General features: G+C 40.1%; 1 protein-coding gene across 1 annotated transcript in view; it reads left to right on the top strand.

Annotated features, from left to right (window-relative positions):
- Positions 1–280: 280 nt before the first annotated feature.
- The window catches only part of GLUD1 (glutamate dehydrogenase 1), a gene marked incomplete at both ends in the record, with an annotated part of 29,715 nt that continues 6,561 nt past the window's right edge, over positions 281–23,434 (top strand). Inside the window, 7 exons of the mRNA XM_082002051.1 lie at positions 281–719; positions 12,717–12,797; positions 13,633–13,688; positions 14,577–14,640; positions 16,326–16,420; positions 20,940–21,119; positions 22,880–23,017. Of these exons, the coding sequence (XP_081858177.1) occupies positions 281–719; positions 12,717–12,797; positions 13,633–13,688; positions 14,577–14,640; positions 16,326–16,420; positions 20,940–21,119; positions 22,880–23,017 (1,053 nt within the window). The remainder of the gene's footprint in view (positions 720–12,716; positions 12,798–13,632; positions 13,689–14,576; positions 14,641–16,325; positions 16,421–20,939; positions 21,120–22,879; positions 23,018–23,434) is intronic.

Genomic DNA, 23,434 nt, shown 5'->3' with positions numbered 1-23,434 from the left:
GCGAGACTCCCGCGCGCCGCGCCCCCTTCCCCTCCGCGAATCCCGCCGGGGGCGGGGCGGAGAGGAAGGGGGCGCAGGCGCAGTCGGGAAGCGCGGCGCGTTCCTGCCCCCCCCCCCCGCGCCCCTCTGCCCCTCCGCCCCCCTCCCCCACCGCCAGGCCGTTTAAAGGCGAAGGCGGCGGCGCCCCGCGCCTGTTGGGGCAGCAGCGCTGCGCTGGGCCCGCGCCGCCACCCCGCTCCTCCCGTCTGCGCGCGTTGCGGAAGCGCCGGCGGACGCCGCTATGTACCGCTACTTGGGGGAGCTGCTGGCGTCCCGCCTGGCCGCCGGCTCGGTGCTGGCGGGCGCGGAGCCGGGCGGGCCGGCGGCGGCAGCCGGGGGGGCAGCAGCAGCAGCGGCGGCGGCATGGGGCCGGGGCCGGTGCCCGCGGCGGCACTACTGCGAGGCGGCGGCGAAAGAGGACGACCCCAACTTCTTCAAGATGGTGGAGGGGTTCTTCGACCGCGGCGCCAGTATCGTGGAGGACAAGCTAGTGGAGGGGTTGCGCACCCGCGAGAGCATGGAGGACCGGCGCCACCGCGTCCGCGGCATCCTCCGCATCATCAAGCCCTGCAACCATGTGCTCAGCGTCTCCTTCCCGATCAAGCGCGACAACGGCGAATGGGAGGTGATCGAGGGCTACCGGGCGCAGCACAGCCAGCACCGCACCCCCTGCAAGGGAGGTGAGACCCGCCGCCGCCCCCCCGCGGCCCCTCCGGCCACCGCCCGGCCGCCCTGCCCCTAGCGGCGCCGCCCTGCCCGTCCCCTGCCCGCCAGTCACCCTCCCGCGGCGGGACAGGCCCTTCCCGCGCCCCGGTCCCTGAGGTGCCGGCGGGGCGACGCTTGGCTGCCCGCTGCCTGCCGGGCCAGCGACCGTTAACCACCCTTGCGGGGAGGACGGGCAGCAGCAGCCTCCCTCTGCCACCTGCCGTGACCGATTCCTGAAGGGAAGGCAGGGGCAGCGCGGTTCCTACGCGGCCCTTCAGCGCTGTGCTACTCCCCGGGCTCCCCACGAGTGACGTTCTGGTTAGCATAGGTGCGAGGCCCCACGGCGGCCGGTCGCGCAGCCTTCGCCGCGGACACCTCTGGTCCTGACGTCCTGCAGGGCGAAGGGTGCGAGGGCAGCCTGCGTGGTTACCTGGCGTGACTCAAACCTCAGTTGTGTTTATTTGAAAACGTGTGGAGACTCCACGCGTGAAGCATCTCCTCTTGAGCAGGAGAAGGTGTCCCCTAACATGCTGTATTCGCGAAAGTCTAATGCTCACCCAGAAAACGTCGGTAGCAAAAAAATAACAAGTTTTCCCAGTTGCTGGCTGGGTTGACAGGAAGAGGCAAAAGTGGTTTTTCTAGGGAGCGCAGACCTGGCCAAGGGGAGGCCAGCGGGATGCCTGTCCAAAGGCACCGGGAGGTGGGTCCCACAGGAGCTGAGCTCACTGAGATCAGCTTGGATCTCAGAGGAATCAAACTGCCTTTTCGTCCAGGATAGATGGCATTTCCTTGAAAAACAAATACAGATGTTCTTCAGCATAACTTGTTCCGGAGCTCTGATCTTTGTGGACAGTTAAGTACTGGAGACCATTTCAGGACTGTCTCAAACTGGAGCTTCTATAGTCTGTAAATACATTTCTTTTTCTTCAGTGTAGACCCAACTTTGTGGTAAATAATGATGGTTGCAGAAAGCAAAGTTTTCTGTGTGATTTCTTACCAATGAAGATCTCTGACTTCTAGCATAGAGTAGGAAGGGTGTTCTTTGGTAAACGTGTCCTTGATAATCAGTTCGGCTGCTGTGTATACATGGCATGGGAATTTTTCTCTTTGCAGCACAAAGAATCTGTCTTGTTAATGTGGTTCCTAACTTTCCAAAATCAAATGTGTAGTGAGTGTCCTGTGACATGTTTAATTCATACCCGAAAGAGGCTAACTCAAAATAACTTCTGGTTGTTACCTGGAAAGGGAGTTACCGGCATCAAACTTAGTTGTAGCTGGAGTTGGGTATGGCTGAAGCTTACTCTGGCGGAGCTACTGTCTCTCTGCCATTGCTATAATTTCTTTTAAAACACAGGTGGTTATTACATTTCTGTTTTGTCACTGCTTAGATTAAGTTACTTTTTGCTGATGCTTACAAGAAGTCCTTTTCTGTACTGCCAGTGTTAATCTTAAGATCTCCACTTGCATAACAAAATACAGTTCAGTGGCAAATAAAGTAACAAGATAGTATGTAACATACGGTAGCTTCTAATATATCACATTAGTATTGCTCAGAACTGAAAAAATTAATTTTTTCACAACAAAGAATTGTCAAATACTCTGTACACAAACAGAAAAAAACCACCAATTGGGTGATTGGATACCTTCTGTTCTGATACCTACATTTCTAAATCCTCAACAGAATTTCTTGATTTTCAGTAGCATTTCTTACGCCTGTCTGCACTGACACTGGAGCAAACACTGGCGCATTTATGGAAAGGTAAAACTGTAAATTTCAAGGCAGTTGGAAACGACAGCTAAAGAAAATACTAAGTCTCAACAGTTTGTCCTTTTCTTCCTGTGCTGCTCCCCACCTCCTGTGGGTTCAGGGAAGGAATTGCAAGTGATATTTCCTTTCCACTCTTCAGTGTAGTGAGCATAAATGGATTTCACCTTCTAATGCTCTCTAGGAATTTCCTTGCTATCAGGTGACAGATCTGTCTTTGTAGTAAATTTAAATGGGATGTGTGGTAAGTGGAGATCGACTGCTTGAAATGTGCTATGAAAAAAGGTGGGATGAAGTGCAACATTTCTACTTAGCAAAGGGGTGGTAAAGGTATTTCTGCCTTTATGGTACATGGATCCACTGGAAGTTGCACAAACAACTTGAGCTTTTGTCTAGGAGTGATTTTTTGAACTAGAATCCTAGTGGATTCCACAGGGGAAAAAAAAAATGCAAAGCCCAGTGAAATACAACTCAGAAGTCCATAATAGTATGATAAGGGAAAACTTGCTGAAGTGAGTGTCTCACACTCTGTGGAGTCCAGAGTCCAATGCAAGTAATTCACACCAGCAAGAAACATCAAGGGATATAAGGCCACCTTTTAAAAGAAGGGGTAAAGTTGGCATCTGAAAGGCTTGCAGAGCAGTGGGAGAAACACAACTTGCACATCTTTTCAGATGGAGAAATGTGAACTTTACCTTTGCATTTACTGAAAAGTAAAGTTTGATGAAACAACGTTCCCAATACAGGACCTTGAAAAAAAAATTGGTATTTTGTACTAAGAAAGAGATAGCCTTTAGTTACTGCTAGGTAATTGCTAGCAAGTAGGGATGCTTTTCCATGTTTGTCATTCTTTTAAGGAGCATTGTACTTCAAATGCTCATCTCTTGTATTTCTTGAGGTTTACATGTTATATTGATTGTAATCAAATTTACATTTTAAGTACATTTGCATAAAAAGTACATGGTATGTCCATTTATTATTTACCAATAAGCTGAAGGATAAGATGCTGTTTAAAGAGTATTAGATACTGTTCTGTTTGCAGATTAGACAAACGATCAAAGTGCACTTTAAGATTCAACTATGGAATGCAGGAAAACAAATGCTTTTAGGTCTTTTAAAGCCTGTCTTCCTTTAACTTTGTTCCTCATTTCTTTTCATACACCCATACCAAAATAGTTCATTAGTGACTGTATGTTACTTTTGTATACTGTTTTTGTTTATAAGGTCATTTACAGATTTAATCATGAACTAATAAAGAATTTATACTGTAAATCGAATTTTAAAGTCTTAATTTAAGTGCTCTAAACATGGAGACAGCTCAATTACTTGAGGAAACAGAGACTAAATAAGCATTTGAATTATCTGCACTCTAGCAGCACTTTCTGTTTCTTCTAAATGTTTTTAGCTTAACATTATAGCAGTTAGATTATGTTCCCTCTGTCACAGGTGTCATCTTCAACTTCTTTGCCTGCTCATTCCTCTTCTAGGGTGAAACCTCAACCCCTGTTTAGTAGTCTAGCCCAAATCTGGAGAGCGCCCAACTTCTTAACGCAAGGTTGATCTTTATGAAGCAAATTTAAAACTCACATGTACCTGCAGGTGCTACCTGCCAGGAGAAATGCGGCAGTTCCTTGACAACTAGGACTTTCTGTACCTCCTTCTCTGCTGTCTTCTCTGTTGCCTGCAAGTAGAAATAACTCAGCAGAGTGAATGCCAGAAGAGGCCTGATTTGAAAGTAAGACGCCTGACTGGATGGATGACTGTAGCCTGATACAAAAATGGAATGGCAGACCACATGGCTTGGGCTGGATGAGGGCAAATTCAAGTCAGTCTTACATTTTTTGCGTAGGCAAACTTCTACGCCTTGGTGGGAAACTTGACTGTCATATTTCTATTCAAGAAGTACGATGGTCTTAATACCCTAGTTTTAACAATCTAAAGCATAGTTAATAAAAATAGGAAGTTACTTAATGGCTTATCCTACTCTCTCCCACCAAAACAGATGTAGAAATACAAGTCAACTTGATTGTGTTGGACATAGTTGTCACCACACAGTAGTGCAGGTGATTCTTCATTGGATCAAGAGAATAGCTTTTCAAGAAAACTGGCACTAAGTACTGAAACTTGCTTTCTTTTCAGTTTATAACTTGTGGGTTTTTTCCACCTCATTGAGAGAACCCAGAAATAACATTTCTTGTTGCATCTTGTGGTGCTTACCTTTTTAATTGTGGTATGAAATGAATCCTTAATTCTACTTTGGGGATTGCGATTCAAGAAGGTGGTGATTCTTTTTCTTTTGGAGTGCTTCTCTTCTGTGCATTAGGAATCTTTACAAAATGGTCATGCAGTCTGTCCAGTATGCAAGTCCATCCAAGACTCGGTTTTCTGCAATGTAACTGTTTGCTGGAAAGGAAAAATTAGTTAGGAGCTTCCTCATCCCATTGAGAACATGGAGATAAGCAGTTTTCTGGTGTGTTGGAACTCAAATTGCTTACAATCCAAACTTAGTACTTCTGTGACTGGACTGATGCTGTGTGGTAGCTAAAGCAGTGCTGTGGGTCAGATCACTCTTTCTCGTGCTTATGCGGTGACTTGCGTGCTAGTGGCCAGCACTAACAGGAAACCACAGCTGCTCTTGTTCACTGCACTGACAGCTGCCTAAAGAACTAAACCAAACCAAACAGGGTACAGGAAATGAGATGGCGGAATACAGATGACACTGTTGAAAAGTACTCTGGCCGTTCCTACTTAAAATAATGAATCTTTGTAAATAATTTTATCAGGTTCTATGGAAGGTAAAAAAGTGGTTAAGCTGCTTTTTCATGTGGTTGCTGACAGCTGTTTTCATTAATAGGCCAGGTTCGGCGAACAGATCAGTGAAAATAACCAATGTGCAAATATGAGTAAGCTTATTGAGTTCTTACCTGCTTAGTAGTATGGAAATGATTCCGTGTTTATTAGGCAGTACTTACTACTGGGATAAAGCTATTTTAAAACTTTTTAAAGCCTTTTCACATTAACCAGCTGTCCAACAGGTCTGTTATCAATGAAACCAAATGAATCAGAGTTGGGAAACGGCCTAACCTTTTGTTTATGCTCACCCAAATTGCCTTAACCAAGTCTCAATGGCTTCTCAGTTCTGAAAAGCTTTAACACCATCTTTAGTTCCAGACTAGATTTGGTCTGACTTTCACTTACATAGGGATTTTGAAAAACTTTGTGATACGCTACTACGAAGTTCACTATCTGTATATAAAGACAGATCACACTTACTTTATTTGCTCAGTTGACTTGGAGGTGAATGAAACTCATTTCCTGTCTGGTGTTGCTTCGGCTGGTTAGTAGAGGGAACTATTCTGCATTACAAAACTTTCCTGTCTGCTGGTTTTGTCTGCTTTTCCTCTGCCTATCAGGATTTATCCTCCTCACTTGACTTACGAGTTCATGTTAATGAGCTGCTTCATGCATAAAGTGACATTTATTCATGCTGTCGTTGCCACGGTTTTTCAACTGTGGATGTCTAAGGCTGATGCTAATCTCAGTGTCCAGTCACCAAATAGCCTCTGTTGTACATGTTACCTTGTCTAAAACAGCATACATACATCATGATGGTAACCTTACCTGCAAAAGAAGCAGCTTTGCATGCAAGAGTTGGATCACTACAACCCCATGTGTTGTCTTGGCTACTGTGACATTGTTTATTCCCCTTTGTACACTTACAAAGGGAAGTAAGAAGCAGCGCTATAAGGTATCCTCACTTCAGCAGATTTCTGATTGTCCTGGGGTTATATTGGTGGCTTTGCTTTTTTAAGTCATGCATGGATGAAAGTTCTGAGGTCGTGTCTTTGGCCCAGGCACCTTAGAGGGCAAGACACGGAAATGTACCCTAGGGACCATGCAACAGATGGAACTGTATCACAGACCATTTGTAACCCGAAATAATCCATGAAAACTGATCTAACTTCAAAGGAATATGAGAGTTTTGCAGAAAAAAGGGTAATTAGCCTAACTGATAACAACACTTGCAGTGTTACAGCTAAAGGTTATGTGAGCGGCTTATTTTTATAGGTTTCTGTTTTCTTATTGTAGAGTGTACCTAACTTTAGAATTAGTACAGCGGATGTATATATTTAAATTGCAAATTGAAAAAAACGGGATAAGGAATGGGTGTCCTATGCTTTTGCTGTTCTTTAAGAAACTAGTTGCAATTCTCAGTGAACCATACCTGTTTTGTGCTTTTACCTCTGACATTCTTGCAGGAGGCAATTGCCTTGCTCTTCTGGCTATGAATCTTTCCAGTCTTAGCTTTTTCATATAATCAGCTCCTAGTGTTTGTGCAGTAGCCAGCTTTGTCCTTGATCTGAAATAGTTGTTTTCCCTTGCTGCTGTTGGCTCCTTGTCTATTTATAGAGAGATCATACCTCTCTCAGCATTGGGCTTTCTGAATAAACACGTGTTGGAGAGACTAAGGAGGGGAATCTCTTGCGTGATAGTTTCCCTCCTGTTCTCTGGGTCATTGTAGCAGGTATTCTTTGTTGCATGAATTGCAAGGGCTACATCTTCTTAGGAAATAAGCTCACAGGCAGAGCATGGAATTTGCCCACTTCATGTCAGCACTATTGTGGCTTATTGTTTTGTGGCTCCTATGGCGTTTGGACTAGCCAGGGCCAACTTGTGTGTTATTTCCGCCCTCTGCACACACCCATGCACATAGTACTAATATCCGCATGGAAATAGCGTTACTGCATCTCTCTGTATCAGCCCTTGTTACTACAGTGTGGAGTGCAGGTTAATGAGCAACCTAATCCTTTAGGTAGTGTTGAGGTAGTTCTACAGGTGAGACTACTTAATACCTGAATTCATGCACTTAGAATATGGTTAATAGGTGCTTGCCTGGTGGTATACTAAGTTTGCCATATTTGCATTTAAAACACAAGATCTTACTAATGTGCTACATTTTTTTTAATAGAGAATATTCTTGGCTTTTCTCTGCATGGAATGAAATAAACATATTTGTTTATATGTTTAAGTATATTTCAATTATAAGTCCAGCTTATTAAAAGTATACAGGAAGTGGTATACTAAAGTATTCTGTCTGGTTGAGTACCTTAATGGTCACTGAATGTATACTTCTGGTTAAATGAGAATGGTGGGATGTCCGTAGGAGAATCTCTTTCCTTCCCCAGGTTATAGCTGGCTAATGCTGTATGGGAAGAGAAAAATATTTTTATCTCCTCTCTTGGCAGTTAGTGAATTGAATTTAGGAATGTTCTCATTTTCCAGCACTGAATTACTCATCTTGCTTTGTTAGGCTTGTCTGGAATTTCTTCATCTTCAATAATTACAAATTTGTCATTGTGCTGTTTACCACACTTCCCAAACGGTTAAATAAGGCTAAGCAGTTTCCTTATAGGCAAGGCTAGATTGTTTTTCTGGATTTAAAAAACTGTACTTGTTCTCAAAGAGCCTAAGGACTGCTTGGGAAATACAAGATCCTGCTGTGTCAATGATTGTGTAGAGTTTGATGGTAATATAATCACAGTCTCACTTGCTTACTTCCCGAAATTAATCTGAATAAAAAATGTTTTACATAATCCAGAGTTAAAACATTAACGAACTAAGGCATTACAGTAAATGCTGGTGCTGATTTGTGGATTTTGCTTGGGGATTTTGCTGAATAGTTTGAGCAAAGGTGAGCATCTTTACTGAAGCTCCTTTAGACTCTGGATGTAATGTCAGCCTTTGGACTGGGTCAGGCAAGCTGTTAACCCACAGAGCCACTGCAGAATCCAGTGTTACTAATTGGGAGATTAATATGGCTGTAGTCAGTCCTAAAAAGTTTCACATGAGATCTGTTTTGCCGAGTGCCGTGTGGATAGTGTAGGAGAGCTGCTGCCCTGAAATGCTTGTTCTGATGAGCAAGCATTTTGCAAATAGAGGTGAGCAGAACAAATGCACCCTCTTAACAAGAATTGTCATCTATAAAGGACCCAAGCTAGTTTCAAAGGTCGAAAGATAATCATAACTGGAAGAAAAGACCGAAGTCAAAGCAGGACAAAAGCCTTGGTTAAATATTAGTAATTCAGACTGAGATGCAGATCTGTTCCGGGTTCTGGAACTTGAGAGACTGGCTAAGTTTTGCAAGATATTTAGTGCAGGAGGAGAAGTCTGCCAAGTGTTTTGCTCTGGACTGTTACTATGGCAACTGTTTAGTTTTGAGACTTGTCTTTGAATACTTCATGCTCACTAGCGGGGAGGCCTTACATAGATACTACCATTTAAGATCACTGCACTAGAAGATCAGGAAATAATTACACTAACTTTCCTAAACGTAGATTTTTAGGCATACGAGAAAGGCAGTAATCATCCTTGAAAAGCTGGTGGTTCTGTATACCATGTTTTCTAAGGAAGCATAATAAACACAGTGAATGTCACAGGACATACTGAAATCTGTACAATGTAAAATCTAGTAGGAGGTATATAGCCAGTTTTCTTTGAAATCAAGATCTTTTTTGCATGCCTGTTAGTACACCCTTTAGTACAAACCTGCTGATTAAAATAGTATCTGACTGCTATCGTTATAGTATCCAAAAAACAGGCTTATTGATAATTACTACTTTGACATTTATTTAAAAAACACTGTTTCAAAGTGCTTTGCTACCTACATTTCAAAAAGTAAAACTAATCCATAGCTATCTATTTGAGAAGCTAAGCTTATATAATGAGCAAATTTTACTTTGGCCAAAACAATTTTGGGGATCGGTGCAAGAGGTAACTGGGTGCAGTATAGTATCTCCAAAATACAGATCATAAAAAGTTGTAAAAGCATAGACATTGCAATGTGATGATAAAACTCTCTTTTTTTCATTACCAGTAACGAAACAAAATTAAAATGAAGACATTTCCTCATCTAGAAGGTCTTGTGCGTAGAAAAACAAAGTCTTAGTTTACTGTTTAACTTCTTGGGGTGTGGCAAAGAAAGAGAATTCTCAACTAGAATTTGTATGTTTTCCAGTGAAAAGTATTTTCCATGGCAGTGAGTCATACTGTAACGTGAGGCTTTCTTCAAGCTATTTTTTTGTAACTAGTTTGCTGTAAAAGTCACAAGTTTCCAGAGACTTACTGCGTGGGACTTGCCAGGGTTTAAAAAAGTTATAATCTTGATGTGTAGCAGTGACTTTCATTTGCTTATGTATTAAGATCTTTTAAAAAAACAAAACCAGTATTTTATCTGTATACGGTCCATTTTTAGACTCAGGCTATTGAATGCATAGTAACACTGCCAAAAAGAGCCATACAAATGCATGGCAGTACTCTCTCCTGCCAAATTAGGAAGCTGTCAAACTAAATTTCACTGATGTCCAAATAGAATAGAAATTAAGTCTTTTATCTTTGTGCATCCCCTTGCAGATGGAGTGTACAGCATTCTCAGATGTCTGCTTCTCATCAGTCCTAACAGCTTAGCACAAATAACTTCCCTGTCAAGAGGTGGGCCTCCTGTAGAGTAATTACAGTTCCTGTAAAATGGTAACCGGCCAAATTGTGAAAAGGAGTGAAATGTTGGCGCATCTTAAATGTTACCCACTCATGCCACAGAAGGGAGGAAATTGTCACACCTGTCAGGGAACCTGGAATCCACGCCTTGAACTATGCCTGACACTGCAATGAAATTTTTTAGCAGATAAACTGGAGCGAAGTGGCTAGTGAAGTCAGTACAACTCTCAGAATGGACTAGTCTCCCACTTAAGATAAAGCCAGCATACAAGCCATTTCAATTAAAGCTGTTTAAAAGGCTGGAAAAGAAGCTAAATCTTGCTCAAAAATATGGAGTTGTCCAGAAAAGGACAGTTTCAGCCTCAAGTCTAAAAGTTTTCCCTATCCTGGTATATGTACATGGGTGACAAATAGGCATCTCTGCTGAAAGCCTTTCAGTACTTTGTTAGTCTTCAGGCTTTTTCCCTAATTACCATGGTAGGAAATTTTAATATTTATTACAGTAAAGTTTATAGTAACCCTTGACTGTAATACAAGGAAACTAGAGATGTAACTGTTTTGCCTGTGTTTGAGTCTTCTAGCTAAACTGTTCACCTTTTCAGATCCCATCTTCAATATGATGGGCAAGAGGCTGCTCTCCCCTTTTGTATTTTGCTTCCCTGTTAAAAACTGTACAAAATAACTATCCCTAACTATTCAGCCCACTGCTGTTTACCATATATCAATAAACAGTATTTTGTGTGCCTGCAGGAGTATAGTTATAGCAAAACTGCTTTGTGTGTGCAACTTGAAGTTTGAATAAATATATGGGTTGAATAAATACACAGTGACCTAGTTCAGCTGGGGGTGGAGGGGCAGAGTTCATTTCTGCCTGGCATAGATCAGGGCTTCAGACTTGGCTGGCTTGAGCAATGCTCAAGTGAGACCTGTCCCCAGAGTACCTGCTCGACCAGGAGGGAATAGTGTCCCCAGGCAGGACAGTCAGTGCCATGGGTGGTGTTGGTTTTTGCTCAGGGCTTGACAGAAGGATCACCACTTCTCTGAAGGGTCAGAGTAAGACATGTTAAAAAAACCCACGTGCATTGTAACTTTGACAGGTCTGTTGGACTCTGCCAGATTCAACTTAAATTTCAAGTATTGCTTCCTGTGAGATGGTTGTTGAAAGCCCAGACATCAACACCTTACAGCTACCTCAGTCAGAAACTAGTTAGTTTGCTTTTGGAGACCACCCTTCCCTCATGTACACACTGAATTTACATTCTGCTCTGCAGAGGCATGGTACTGTCTTTTACTGATTGAACTCACATAAGAAAGGAGCACCCAGTTCCTTTGAAACTGGGATTGCTTCCAGGGCATTCAGGAATGGCTTTCATAGCAGCACAGTGCTTTAGTTTGGATAATGTATCCTAGCCTTTTTTCACTCCTGAGGACCTGAATATGGTCTTTTCTTTACATAATAGGAAATTTGTGGTGCCTTGTCCTAGCATCTAAAGGACACTCTGTGCCTGCTACAAACCACCGTGCAACTTGGCACAACTACAGCCAAGGCTTTGGGGAGTAGAGGTGGGGATAATGAATTCTTCATGGCTCTGCTATATGCTTAGTCATGTAGAACCTTGGCTAGAAGCTGACATATAGCTGTAGAGTTGTTTTTTTTGCTGTGGCCACATGACTTTGGGCACTGTGTTGATCTTAAACATCATGTTTAGGCTTCTGCAGTTCTGTATATGTGCCTTGCCAGTTTGATTAAATATTTTCTAGTCTGCAACTCCCTCCAGAATACATGAATTTCAATTTTGAATTCAATTAGTTTATTGGACAGCTACAACCCATTTTTTAGAAGACTGGTAGGAGACAAGCAGGTAACAGTTCTCCCTACCATGGTGTAATCATTTTCCACTCAATTTTGAATTGCCTTGATGGCTGGGATCGCCCATTTTGCATCTGAGCCGCTATCAGACCAAAACAATTTGAATTTGCATCTGGACTGTGTGTCAGCACACACTTGCAGTTCTGCTGAATGACTCAGAGCAGGGAATGCAGGTGTGGGCTGGCTTCCATACGGGTGTGGGATGGGTGGCCTGGTCACACAAGCTTGCTGGGGTGTGTTATTCCATCAAAATTTTTTGAACAAATTTGAATTAGTGGAGTGGCTTGCTGCTTTCTGTTAAGTGGCTGTCCCTAGCAGCCAGAGCTCTGAAGCTACGTATGGTTTATTGAATAACAGCCAACCTATTGCAAGGCTCGTAACTTAACAGCAGCTTGCATTACTCTGGCAAAGGGATCTTGGTTATAACCTGTACTGATAAGGTACGTTCAGGAACAAAGTTCATCTTGTTTATACAATGAATGAAGACCCAAGCTGAAGATCTTACAGGGTGCGGATGAGCTTTATCAGCCTTTTGAAAACTCTGAGTCACCTATCACATTGGCTTATCTTCCTCCCAAGGAATATTCACTTTTGTTCCAAGGTTGAGTGCTGCTGTTAAACTACTTAACAGTGAATTGCTGAAGTTTGGAATTTCTGCTGAGTAAAAAGGTAGATAATTTACATAGGAGAATGGGGAATTGTTCTTTAAGCCTTAAAGCAAATAAGTTGATCAATTATGCACTTGCATGTTATAGATGGCTGGTCTAGAATTAACTTTCCCAATTTATAAATAGCTGTGAAATTGTTCAGTGAATTCCTTTTTTTCTCATATGTCTTTTGCAGGTATTCGTTATAGTTTGGATGTTAGCGTGGATGAAGTGAAAGCCTTAGCATCTCTAATGACATACAAATGTGCTGTGGTTGGTAAGTGGTAATTTTTCAAGCAAGGATACAATCTTTAATTTCAGTCAGTACTGATGTAATTTACAGAAAAGCATCTAAAGGATTAAATTAAGTTTTAGACACTAATCTCTGACTAAAATCTGTAGCAAAATGGGAAAAAATATATAGTGATGAAAATAATAGTACCTCCACTGTTACTGTAGATACTTAAATAAATTTACATTTTCCTTTGAAAAGTCCAAATTCTGCTAGCTACCTCCTCCTGTAAAAGCACTGCTTTTGAACTGAAATCGAAGTATGACAAACTTGGATTAGGAGGGGGCTAATTTTAGGGGGAACAGATGGAGGCTGTAAAGGATTCAGGCAGGGGAGCTGTGAAGAGAGAAAGATAAAATTCTTTTACGGGTCATAAAGAAGTAAAATTGATATATGGCTGCTAAATTGTAGGGGAGTTTGGAGAGAATCTGCGCATTACGTATAAGAAAACAAAATACTTCTTAATGTACATAGAGACTCTTCGCTTAGGACTTTCAAAGAAAAATTTTTGAGCTAAACCAGTAAAATCTAAACTGTAAAACTTAGTGTTTCTACAAGTGCCAAGTATAAGAGCTTGAAGCATAGAAAATTTAAATCATGAACTTTTGAATTTCAAAGACCATTTTCAAGCTGCCCTTGAAAGATTTCCCGTTTTTATAGGAGTACCTAGGTGAGATTATAGCTTATGCTTGTGAAGCCCTAAATGTGGCAAAAGCAAATTCACTGCTAAAATCGAAGATGTAATTCCTCACACGTATTACTGATGCATTCTGCCTTTATTGTTGAAAAAGTAAAATAATTTTCCTTTGCGTTCTTGTAGATGTGCCATTTGGTGGGGCAAAGGCTGGTGTCAAGATCAATCCCAAGAACTACACAGTAAGCTTAATCATAGATAAAAATTTGGTTACCTTCAGTACTGAAGCCAGCCCGTTAAAAAAGCTCTTCTAAGGACATTATTGACCACTTAAAACTTCCTGCCACCTCTGCCTCTGTAAAGGCTGAATTTAGCTTGTGCGTGCAATAGGTAGGAGAAGAATTTTTAAAAAGTGTGTGTTTCAGAGGTGAAATAATTCAATTACTTAATTTACTACTTTAAGAAAAAAAGTCAGAAGACTACAAATAATTTGGAACCTGAAATTTTTTTAAGTCAATACTGTTATTAAAGGCTTCAATTGAATTACTCTTAGGAAAAAGTTAATATTTTTGTTTATTTTGACAACTAGTTTTATGCTCCATTAAACCTTTCTATGCAGTGTTCCAGTGTGAATAATAACTAACTTGGCTTGTAAAAAGTTTACTGCAGACTTGCCTTCTTGCCCTAATTAAAATAACTTGTACAGGAAGGCATACTAGAGTACGTAACAGATATTCTAAGCTCGAAACTCCTGTAAGGGTTTGTGTGAAGTCATTCTACTGTGTTGATTACACAACCGGCAGGCCGGCTACTGCTGTTGCTAGTTATAAATCTCTCACATAGGATATCAGATTTGTTTGCTGGAAAACTCTGCCATAAGCACAGGTGGTTCTTCCTGTGCCACACTCCCGACTTCTTGTGGATCAGAATGTACGGAAAGAAAAGCTATGTTTCCTTGTGCTGCCTGAGTACCAAGGGTCTGTTAGGGAGTGGCATAAAAATTATATAAATGCATGAATCATCCTTTCTTGTAAAAGAAAAGGGCTTCCATTTATGTTTGGGCATAAGTTCTAGCAAATATTCATAAACACTAAAGATTTCTTGTGATATTTGTTGCATTTTCTCTATAGGACAATGAATTGGAAAAGATCACGAGAAGGTTTACCATGGAGCTGGCAAAAAAGGGCTTTATTGGTATGTTGTTCAATTTTACTATTAAAATTTATGAATCTGATTTATTATGCATTGGCAGCATCCACTAGCTAGTATCCTTAAATAACCATATTTTTGAGAGCTGTAAATAATTTGGGTATAGAACTTTCAGCAAAGAGCCACAAAGAATTGAGTCATTGCATCTGAGTGCGTTTTAAACAGAACTGTGTCTTAACTTTTTCAGTGGCTGTTCTGCTATGAAAAGCCACAAAAGCTGAGCTCACAGGATCCAAAATGAATCACGATTCTCTTAGAGGTAGATTATAAAATTGTGACCAAGTTTGTTGCAATTTTAATCTCTAATATCAAACTCTTCACTGTTACTGTTTCCTGTAGTCTCAGTTGAGGCTTTTGGCAGGTATCTGAGGAAACAGAGGAAGGAAATAGAAGATCCACCCCAGAGAATGCTGATGGCTTCACCCATGGCAACCACAGGCTGCAAGAGAAGCATAGGCAAGAAGCATAGGTGCCTGTTGTAACAGAACCTCAGCTTCTGTAATGTTAGTATGTGTTTCGTTCAGGCTCTCAACACTGAGTTGTTCTGATAGCTTGCTGTCTGGAGTTGCTATTTGAAATTCTCCTGGAGAAAGCTGAATGATACTAGTTCGACTTGTAATTAAATGGAGGAACTTTACCTGGAGGAGGTTCTTATTCAAGTGAATAATAAGGCACGTAACTAGTTGAAGGTCTGTCACGTATTCCTGATGTCTAACTGCCCCTGGGAACGTATATCCATTTATCTGCGTTTTCTTGCTCTTCAGCCAGAGTGTTTGTCATCTGCTCTTTCATCCAGAGTGTTGCTCATCTAAATTAAGCTTCTGTATAAACATACTTATTGATGTTACATGTGACTAGGGTAATACTATATGCTATGTCATCTATAGTGATTGTTAGTTCAGTGACAATTAAATGGTTTGATTAAATTTGTGTTCCTTTTTGCCTCTACGGTTGGTGCTACACAGCTTTCACAAACCTTTTAAAAATACCTAGAAAAAAACCTGGTAAAGGCAGAGTTGCATTTAAAATCTTGCTGAGCAAGTCCCTCTGGTCTTATATAGGGTGGGCAAATGCTGGTTTTAGTTATCCAGAAAAAACAAGCAGAATTTGTTTTTATTACAACAGATGTGTGAACGTTCTTTCAGAGGTTTAATTCATCAAGAAAAATGTAATGTCTTTTTCTTGAAGTGAGGGGTAAAATCAAATACATGTGCTACAGTGCAATGACTAGGAACAGCCTATCTTCAATTTTTAAACTCACCCAGGAACACAAATGAAATTCTAGTGCAAAAAAACAATTGATGTCACAGTATGTAGAAATCATGCCTAGATAGCACCTTTCCTGTTGTTACAGCAATGATAGTAAAAAGATATATATAAATATGTTTTTAATGCATTATCTTACTCTGACTTTTTATTGACAAACTGACCTTCATTGTACTGAATGGCTGTGTGAAAGGTTGGAGCTTTTGACAGTATTGTACAAATGCATGATACAGCATCTAAAACTGAATTGAATCCAGAAGAATCTGTTGCTTGCATAATAAACTGAGGATTAAACAGGAAAACAGTTCTTCTCTGCCAAGCCCTGCACAGTTCCCAAGGGAATAATGGTTGGAGATAACTATTCATGTTTGATCCTTAAGAGCTGTTTTCACTGTTGCCAACAGGACCTGGTGTTGATGTCCCTGCTCCTGATATGAGCACAGGGGAGAGGGAGATGTCCTGGATTGCCGACACCTATGCCAGTACCATAGGACACTATGTAAGTTTTGAGCAGAGGCTTTGTAGAAAAGCTTTCTTGCTCTTTGCAGAAATCCTTTTATCTAGACATTTATTGCCATGCTGCTAAATCATATAATTTTAATTATGTGGATCTAAATATATTCTTGCAAACTCTGACATTGTAATTGGTCTGAGGTTTTTAGGGTACAGTTAAGGAAAAATAGCTTGAAGGTTAATGTTTTTATACTAGGCTTAAATTAAGTTTGTCTGATACAATACTGATGGCAACTGTTCAGCAAAAAGAAAATACACTGTTTTTAAAGGTCTTATACTTAGTCTAAAATTGGTTTCTATTTATACCACCTCCTGCTTTTTATTAGTCCTGTAATTACTAATTTAATGTTGTTAAACAATTTAGTTCGTAATAGCTGATATACTCTTAAAGTACTGAAATCTTTCCATTTCAGACTACTGAATTTACAAGTGTTATTAAATAAATGGTCTGGTTTTCTGCATTCAAGAGACCATGTAAATTAAGTTCACACTATTGGTGTAACCTGTAAACGGTATTAAAGTTCTCTGTGGTCCCCTAAAGGGAACAAGTAATCAGTGTAGACTTCAGCAAATTCTCCAAAATGGAAAGCAAAAGGACACTGATACAATTTATTGCCCAGAAGGCAATAAAAAATTGAGTTTAAGTTTTTAAAAATTACTTTTTAATTATAGCCCTTAATTTGGCCTTTGTCCTTATGTTGCTGGGGTTCTTTGTACCTGTTTTGACTCTCCCAAAAACATGACAGTTGACCAAACACTTTTGTTGTATACTTTTGACAGGTTGGATGAAAGAAAAATGTATTACAGACAACTTATTTCTTAAGGCTCTACTGTCCATGCTACCAAACTTTCTAGCTTCTCTTTCAGATGTTGCTACTCCAGCAGGTCATACCTCGCTAAGGAGTCTTACCATAGCTTTGTGTTAGTGTGTTGGTATGCTAAGCTATTGCATGTTTGCCTATCCCAGCACCTTTTGAATCGAAAAGACTCTTTCTTTTCACTTTCTGCAGTCCCTTCTAACAGTTCCTCAGAAATACAGCGGGATGTATGCCCCCAGCAGTAAGGCATTAGAACCATCCAACACATACTTCTCTCTGGCATGTCTGTTCAAGACATGCCTGGCTTTCCTGAGACAGTCTCTTGGCAGAATACTTGTTTTGTGCTGTCTGATGCCTTTCACAATAGGAGGAGAGGATGGCACAGGTTATTCTAGATCTGAAATACAGCCTAAGGTATCTTAGGCAAGGGGCGGGGAGAGGAACGCTTGAGGAATAGGCTGTGGCATGCTGATTAGCTGAGTTAAATCAGTTTTACACAGAACTGTCTGTTAGATAGGGATATCAGCATAAAACATTACTTGCCTTTTTTTAGTTCGCATATGTAAATGTAAATATTTTATTTAAAACTTTAAACCTGATAAAAAACCCAAAATTGTGACTTCAGAAATACTTCCGCACGCGGAGTGGCAACTTGCTCCCTCAGTCATAACTTAAAATTCCAACATTTAAGAAAACTACTGCCTCAAAGCATTGTAAGTTTTAACATTTAACTCATTGCACTACAGTGCGTATTTCACTGTGATACGACTGCATTGCTATATTATGGCTGACACAGGAGGCTCACAGACTGGCTATATTTGTTAATAGTTCACATATGGTTTTACACAGAAGCTTCAGTTCTTTTAATAGGTGGACAGCTGAACACAGATACAGGAAAAGATTTTTAAATGGCTGAATTTCTTAGTCTTTCCACTTGGTCATTTCAGCTTGTTGTGTAGTCCTACACATACGCACACACCAATGACAAAAGAAACCAACAACTACTGAGGATAATACAATTTGAATTATGCTACAACAGCTTATTTTATTCCTAGGCCCTCTCTGCAATGGCAGTATCATCAAAAAACTGAGAGGATTTAGGTACATTTTTCTGAAAAGTGAATTAAAGGATTTAAATAAGGGAAAAAAAAAAAATCTGTTTACTTAATTCGCTGGGCTGCTTGTTTGTACATGGAAGGGAGAACAGTAGCCATAGTGGAACTTGTGAGCTATTGTGGAGACTGACTAGGTGTAGAGAAAGGTGGGGAAATCTGACACGGCTACAAAAAGTGGAATAACCTATCAAAACCAGTGTGTAGAGGAAGATGTTTCAGATAACTATCTGGTTGAGAAACCAAGAACAAAAATAAAGGTGATTAAGGAACTACCAGATATATATAAAGTGACCGTAGGGGAAGGAGGGAAGGGAACTAGAAGCAGAAAATGACCATTGAACAAAACTGAAGCTAACCATAATTCAGAAAACAGATGGAAGCTATGTGAGGGACTACATTCAATTGAGTGGAAAGATAACTCTTTGGTGAGAAATCTGCAGACCTGATGAGTCAGTGTGGTTAGAACCATAGAATCACAGAATCATTAGGGTTGGAAAGGACCTCTAAGATCATCAAGTCCAACCGTCAATCCAAACCATCACAGATCTGTGCAGGGAGCTTGAAGTGGAAAGGAAAAGCCAAATAACAGATATAAACAGATAGGGGAAGTCTGCTCGAAACCTAACATACAGAGCCAGGAAGCTGGAGAGACAAGGAGAATATTATTGCAGTGTGGAAAGGGGTTAAGAAACAAGCAAAAGTTCAGTGTCTGCACTTTAGCAGCTAAGTTCATAGGCTATTACTACTAATGTAGAAGTCTTTAATGCTAGCCATAAGCCATTTTACAAGCTTCTCCTTAAAAGCCATAGTCTTTCTTTTTGTCCCAAGATGTGTTAAACATTTTTTTGATTGACTTAAAACCAGAGTTTTTAGGACTTTGATTGTGGTTTGTATATGTGACTTCAAGAAGACCTGGACCTGTCCTCACCTCATGCTCTGTTTTCTTGCCAAACCATGCAAAACTTTAATAATTACCATGTTAACTGTTCCAGAAAATCCATCTTAAGTTGGTGGATCACTGCATTATATATGGCTAAAATCTTTGATTAAATTCATCATTTCCATTCTTCTGTACTTCCTGACACGTCCAGCTGACATGTGAAGGGACTTTAAAGTCTCATACATTCTCAAGTATGGTGGGAGGCTGTATTTCTTCAATTATTTGTGAATGCACGAAGGCTAAAATGTAGTTTCAATCTGAAACAGAATGAAAACCTAAAAATACATCAAAATGCTGGGCCAAGTTGTTCCTAGCAAACCACCACCACAGATCTTGTTTATAGTCAATATGCCACCAGAGGGAGCATCCAGCTCAATGAGAGCAATGCAGCTGTATTTTGGGAAACTGAATTAGGAATTTTGTGGCAAGCCCAGCATCATTTTTTATTGTTTTTAAAGAGGGGTTATTTTTGGCTTTATATGGTTAACTCACTATCATTTTCAAATAATAAATAGTTTTCGTTTCCATTATGGCTCTAGTCATCTCCTGCCATTCTGCCTCCACATACTTTTGTCTGCTCCTTTCCTTCCTCTCACCAAGCATCTTGTGCTCACGCCACAGGCATGCAAATGCATTTGGCACAAGTGATGGAGAGGAGGGAGCCTCCCAGTGAATATGCGGCTGGTGGAATAGAAACCCATCCGGCTGCTGGCAGACTCATTTCAGTGGATTCCCTTTCATCCCTACTCTTTCACTTGTGTTGGATGCCAAGTGTTACTGTGCTCCCAGGGTGTGGGGAGCATGGGAACCAGTGGTGACAGAAGAGAGAGGCTCAAACAGTATGTAGTTTGGAAGAAGTTTTTTCAAGTTAATTTCAATTTGAAAAAATTAATTTTGTTTTTATTTTGGCTAGCTCTCTAGCATATGGGATTTAATTTTATTACCACCAAATTAATGATAGAGGCTTGATTGTATATATTGCTTTTCTGAATAAAAGTAGTAAAAACTTAACTAACTTTTCCCATATGACCTTCATACTATAGATTTTGCTCTGAGATCAAACATCACTGTATTCTGACAACAGGAAGGTATTAGGCATGTATTGTTGTTTCTAAATAACTGAATTTGGTATAAAGGAACACTAAACACTGTTTAAAGATGATTAAACAGCTTTAGCTGTGACCCATCCAAGGATATGTCTGAGCCCTTTAAAACATTAAAAAGTCAAGAATAATGATGGAAATTATAGCTGTAATAGGAGCTAATTTTGAGAAACACGTCCCTCAAAGCTTTTTGATTTGTCAAAGGTCTGCTGTTTGCTAACAGTGCAACAGAGACATCACCATATTTAATTAACCACAGACTGAAGTTCACATATACACTTAAATGCAACAAAAAATTACATATCCAGTATTGCATTATGCAACTTTTCCATCATCTACTAGCATACTTCTGAGAAGCTGTTCACACAAGCCCAGGAAGGAAATCTTTACAAACTAAAGGTACATAAAGTATATGATGTTCTAACTCTCTTTATTCCTATTTTCCCTTATCTCTAAAGTGTACAAAACTTCTTGTTCCAGCTGTTCTTTGATTAATTCCATAGCTCACAAGTCCTTCACTGTTTTACAGGATATTAACGCACATGCATGTGTAACTGGTAAACCCATCAGCCAGGGTGGGATCCATGGGCGTATATCTGCAACTGGTCGTGGTGTCTTCCACGGAATTGAAAATTTCATCAATGAAGCATCATATATGAGTATATTAGGAATGACTCCTGGATTTGGGGATAAAACATTTGCTGTTCAGGTAACTTTTTTCCTTCAACTGCAGGGAAAAAGTAGTAAACAAGCTTCCAGAAGAGCTGCTTTTAAAAAAGGTTGTAGCAATAAATCCTGTTAGGGTTTTACGACTTCCAAGTTAACCTTTACTCTCAAACTTTACAAACACTTTTTAAGCAACAGAGGTGCCCTTTATTTTGGAGTGTTTTTCAAAAACTGAACTTTCAATTGCACCCTACAGGCACAAAGCCAAATCTCCGCTCTTTATAAACACAGGCTGCAAAGAACAAAGTGAAATACTATTACAGGAGTTAAGGCATTGCACACTTTTCAATGAGCTGTGACGCTGTTTCTGCCTACACAAAATTTGTTACAATGTTTTGCAATAAAAAAATTCAGAGAGAAAAGGAATTGGGGGTTATGTTCTTGTTCCACTATGGAATGAGCAGTTGGAAAAGTAGAAACCAATACCTTATGCTAGATTTGTAGGGATGAATGTATGCTTTTGGTGTTCATAAGACTTCAGGATTTATGAAGTTGGATTTTGAAGGGGTTTGGTATTCAGTAATACACATTACCATTCTTAAGATTTCAAAGAAATAACTTGTTCTGTTCAGCTTTGAACAGCATGTTAAATGGAGGATTTGAGGGATTGCTTGTTCTTGCTGTTTTTAGTACCAATACACTGGTTGTTAGAAATAGCAGAGTGGTTGTAACCTCCAAGTTGTCCTCTGTTTAACCAGTGGGCTGAAACAAACATCTCTGCCCTGCACAGACCCAGCAGCACACTCCTCTCTCTGCACTTCGGCATTTTCATGCCTGGCAGAGGGCTAACCAACAGTCACTTAAGCATAACTTAGACTGAAAACATGGCCAAAAGAAAGCTGAACATTCCTCTAGGAAAACAAGGATACAGCATTGCAAAAAAACCTAGCGCATAACAAACTGTTGTATTGAAGTTTGCTTCTAATAGATAAACAAAAATCCTAAATACAATTGGAGCTGTGCTAGACAGGATTTTAATATTCAGCTTTTTTCTGGCACAGAATCTTACTGCAAACTTTTGACATGGATCGTGTGACCTTTTGGTCTGCCGTGTGTGTTCCTTTACTTCCAGAATGTTGAATAATGGCCTAGAATTAGGCTTACTACACCTGTAAGGATTGTAAAACACGCTAATAAAATGCAAGATTATCTAAATATAAATTTAGGCAATCTGTTTTGTACAGGACTACTTCAGAAATGTATTAGAAATTACATAGCTTCCTACTAGTTTGTATATTTTAATTTGAAGAATTAATGATATTCTTGCTTAGTGCTTTCCGTTCTGGGATGGTTTTATACACTTGTAAGCCTTCCTTACCCAAACTAAATAAGAATATTACCTGGCCTGCAAATGTTAGTCAAACCTTAGAATAGTCATACAAAAATCCATGAATCCCTCTAAGACAGTGACAGTTATAAAATAGATACACGTAATGTTCCAATGTTGATAAATACCATAGTTCTGGCACTTTCATAGTAGCAATAATGCTTCCCTTCTCTATTTCCAGTATAAAAAACTTAGCAAGACTGTACATCGCTGGCTACAATGCATAATTTCTACAGTGGTATTCAGACCAGAATACATGTAGATTCTTCCATCTTTCCTGCACGCATCATCTGATGCCAAGACATGCCAACAGATGAAAAACTATTTAAAACTATTAAAAGCTATATAAGCCTTAGCAATAATCATCATTGCAGTTGAAGCATTAACAGCTTTCCCCTTTCTTTTTCTACCTTCAGGGATTTGGTAACGTGGGTCTGCATTCTATGAGATACTTGCATCGATTTGGAGCAAAATGCGTTGCTGTTGGAGAGTTTAATGGTTCTATCTGGAATCCTGATGGGATTGACCCGAAGGAACTAGAAGATTACAAACTGGTATGAAACATAGCTGAACAGAAATAGTTCCATTTTTGTCAGCTTTGCAAGCACTGAGGATGACCGTAGACTGGTGTTAATTTGTGATATTTAAATCATACTGTAAACTAGTACTTAGAAAATGGCTTAAGAATGTTGATTCTTCTGGCTTTCTCCTTATCTCCAATATGAATGTAGGTGGTACTTTTTTTATGCTTTGACCTGACTCTCTGAGAAATGGCAAGGGCTTGCATGTGTGCAGACTAATTACTTTGGTTTCAGAATTGGAATTCGTGATTATTTTGCCTTTCTTATGACTAAACTAGGAAGGACATCCCAAGGAACCAGGACGAGGAGGTTCCTGACTGAAAATCACATTTAAGACTTAAGAGTGCCCTTTTGCTGCTTCTTACCTATTGGATGTTTTTGAAAAAATTA

The sequence above is a fragment of the Phaethon aethereus genome (genome assembly GCF_964289735.1).
Source record: "Phaethon aethereus genome assembly, chromosome: 7".
NCBI lineage: Eukaryota > Metazoa > Chordata > Aves > Phaethontiformes > Phaethontidae > Phaethon > Phaethon aethereus.
This window is presented reverse-complemented; position numbering and strand designations above follow the sequence as displayed.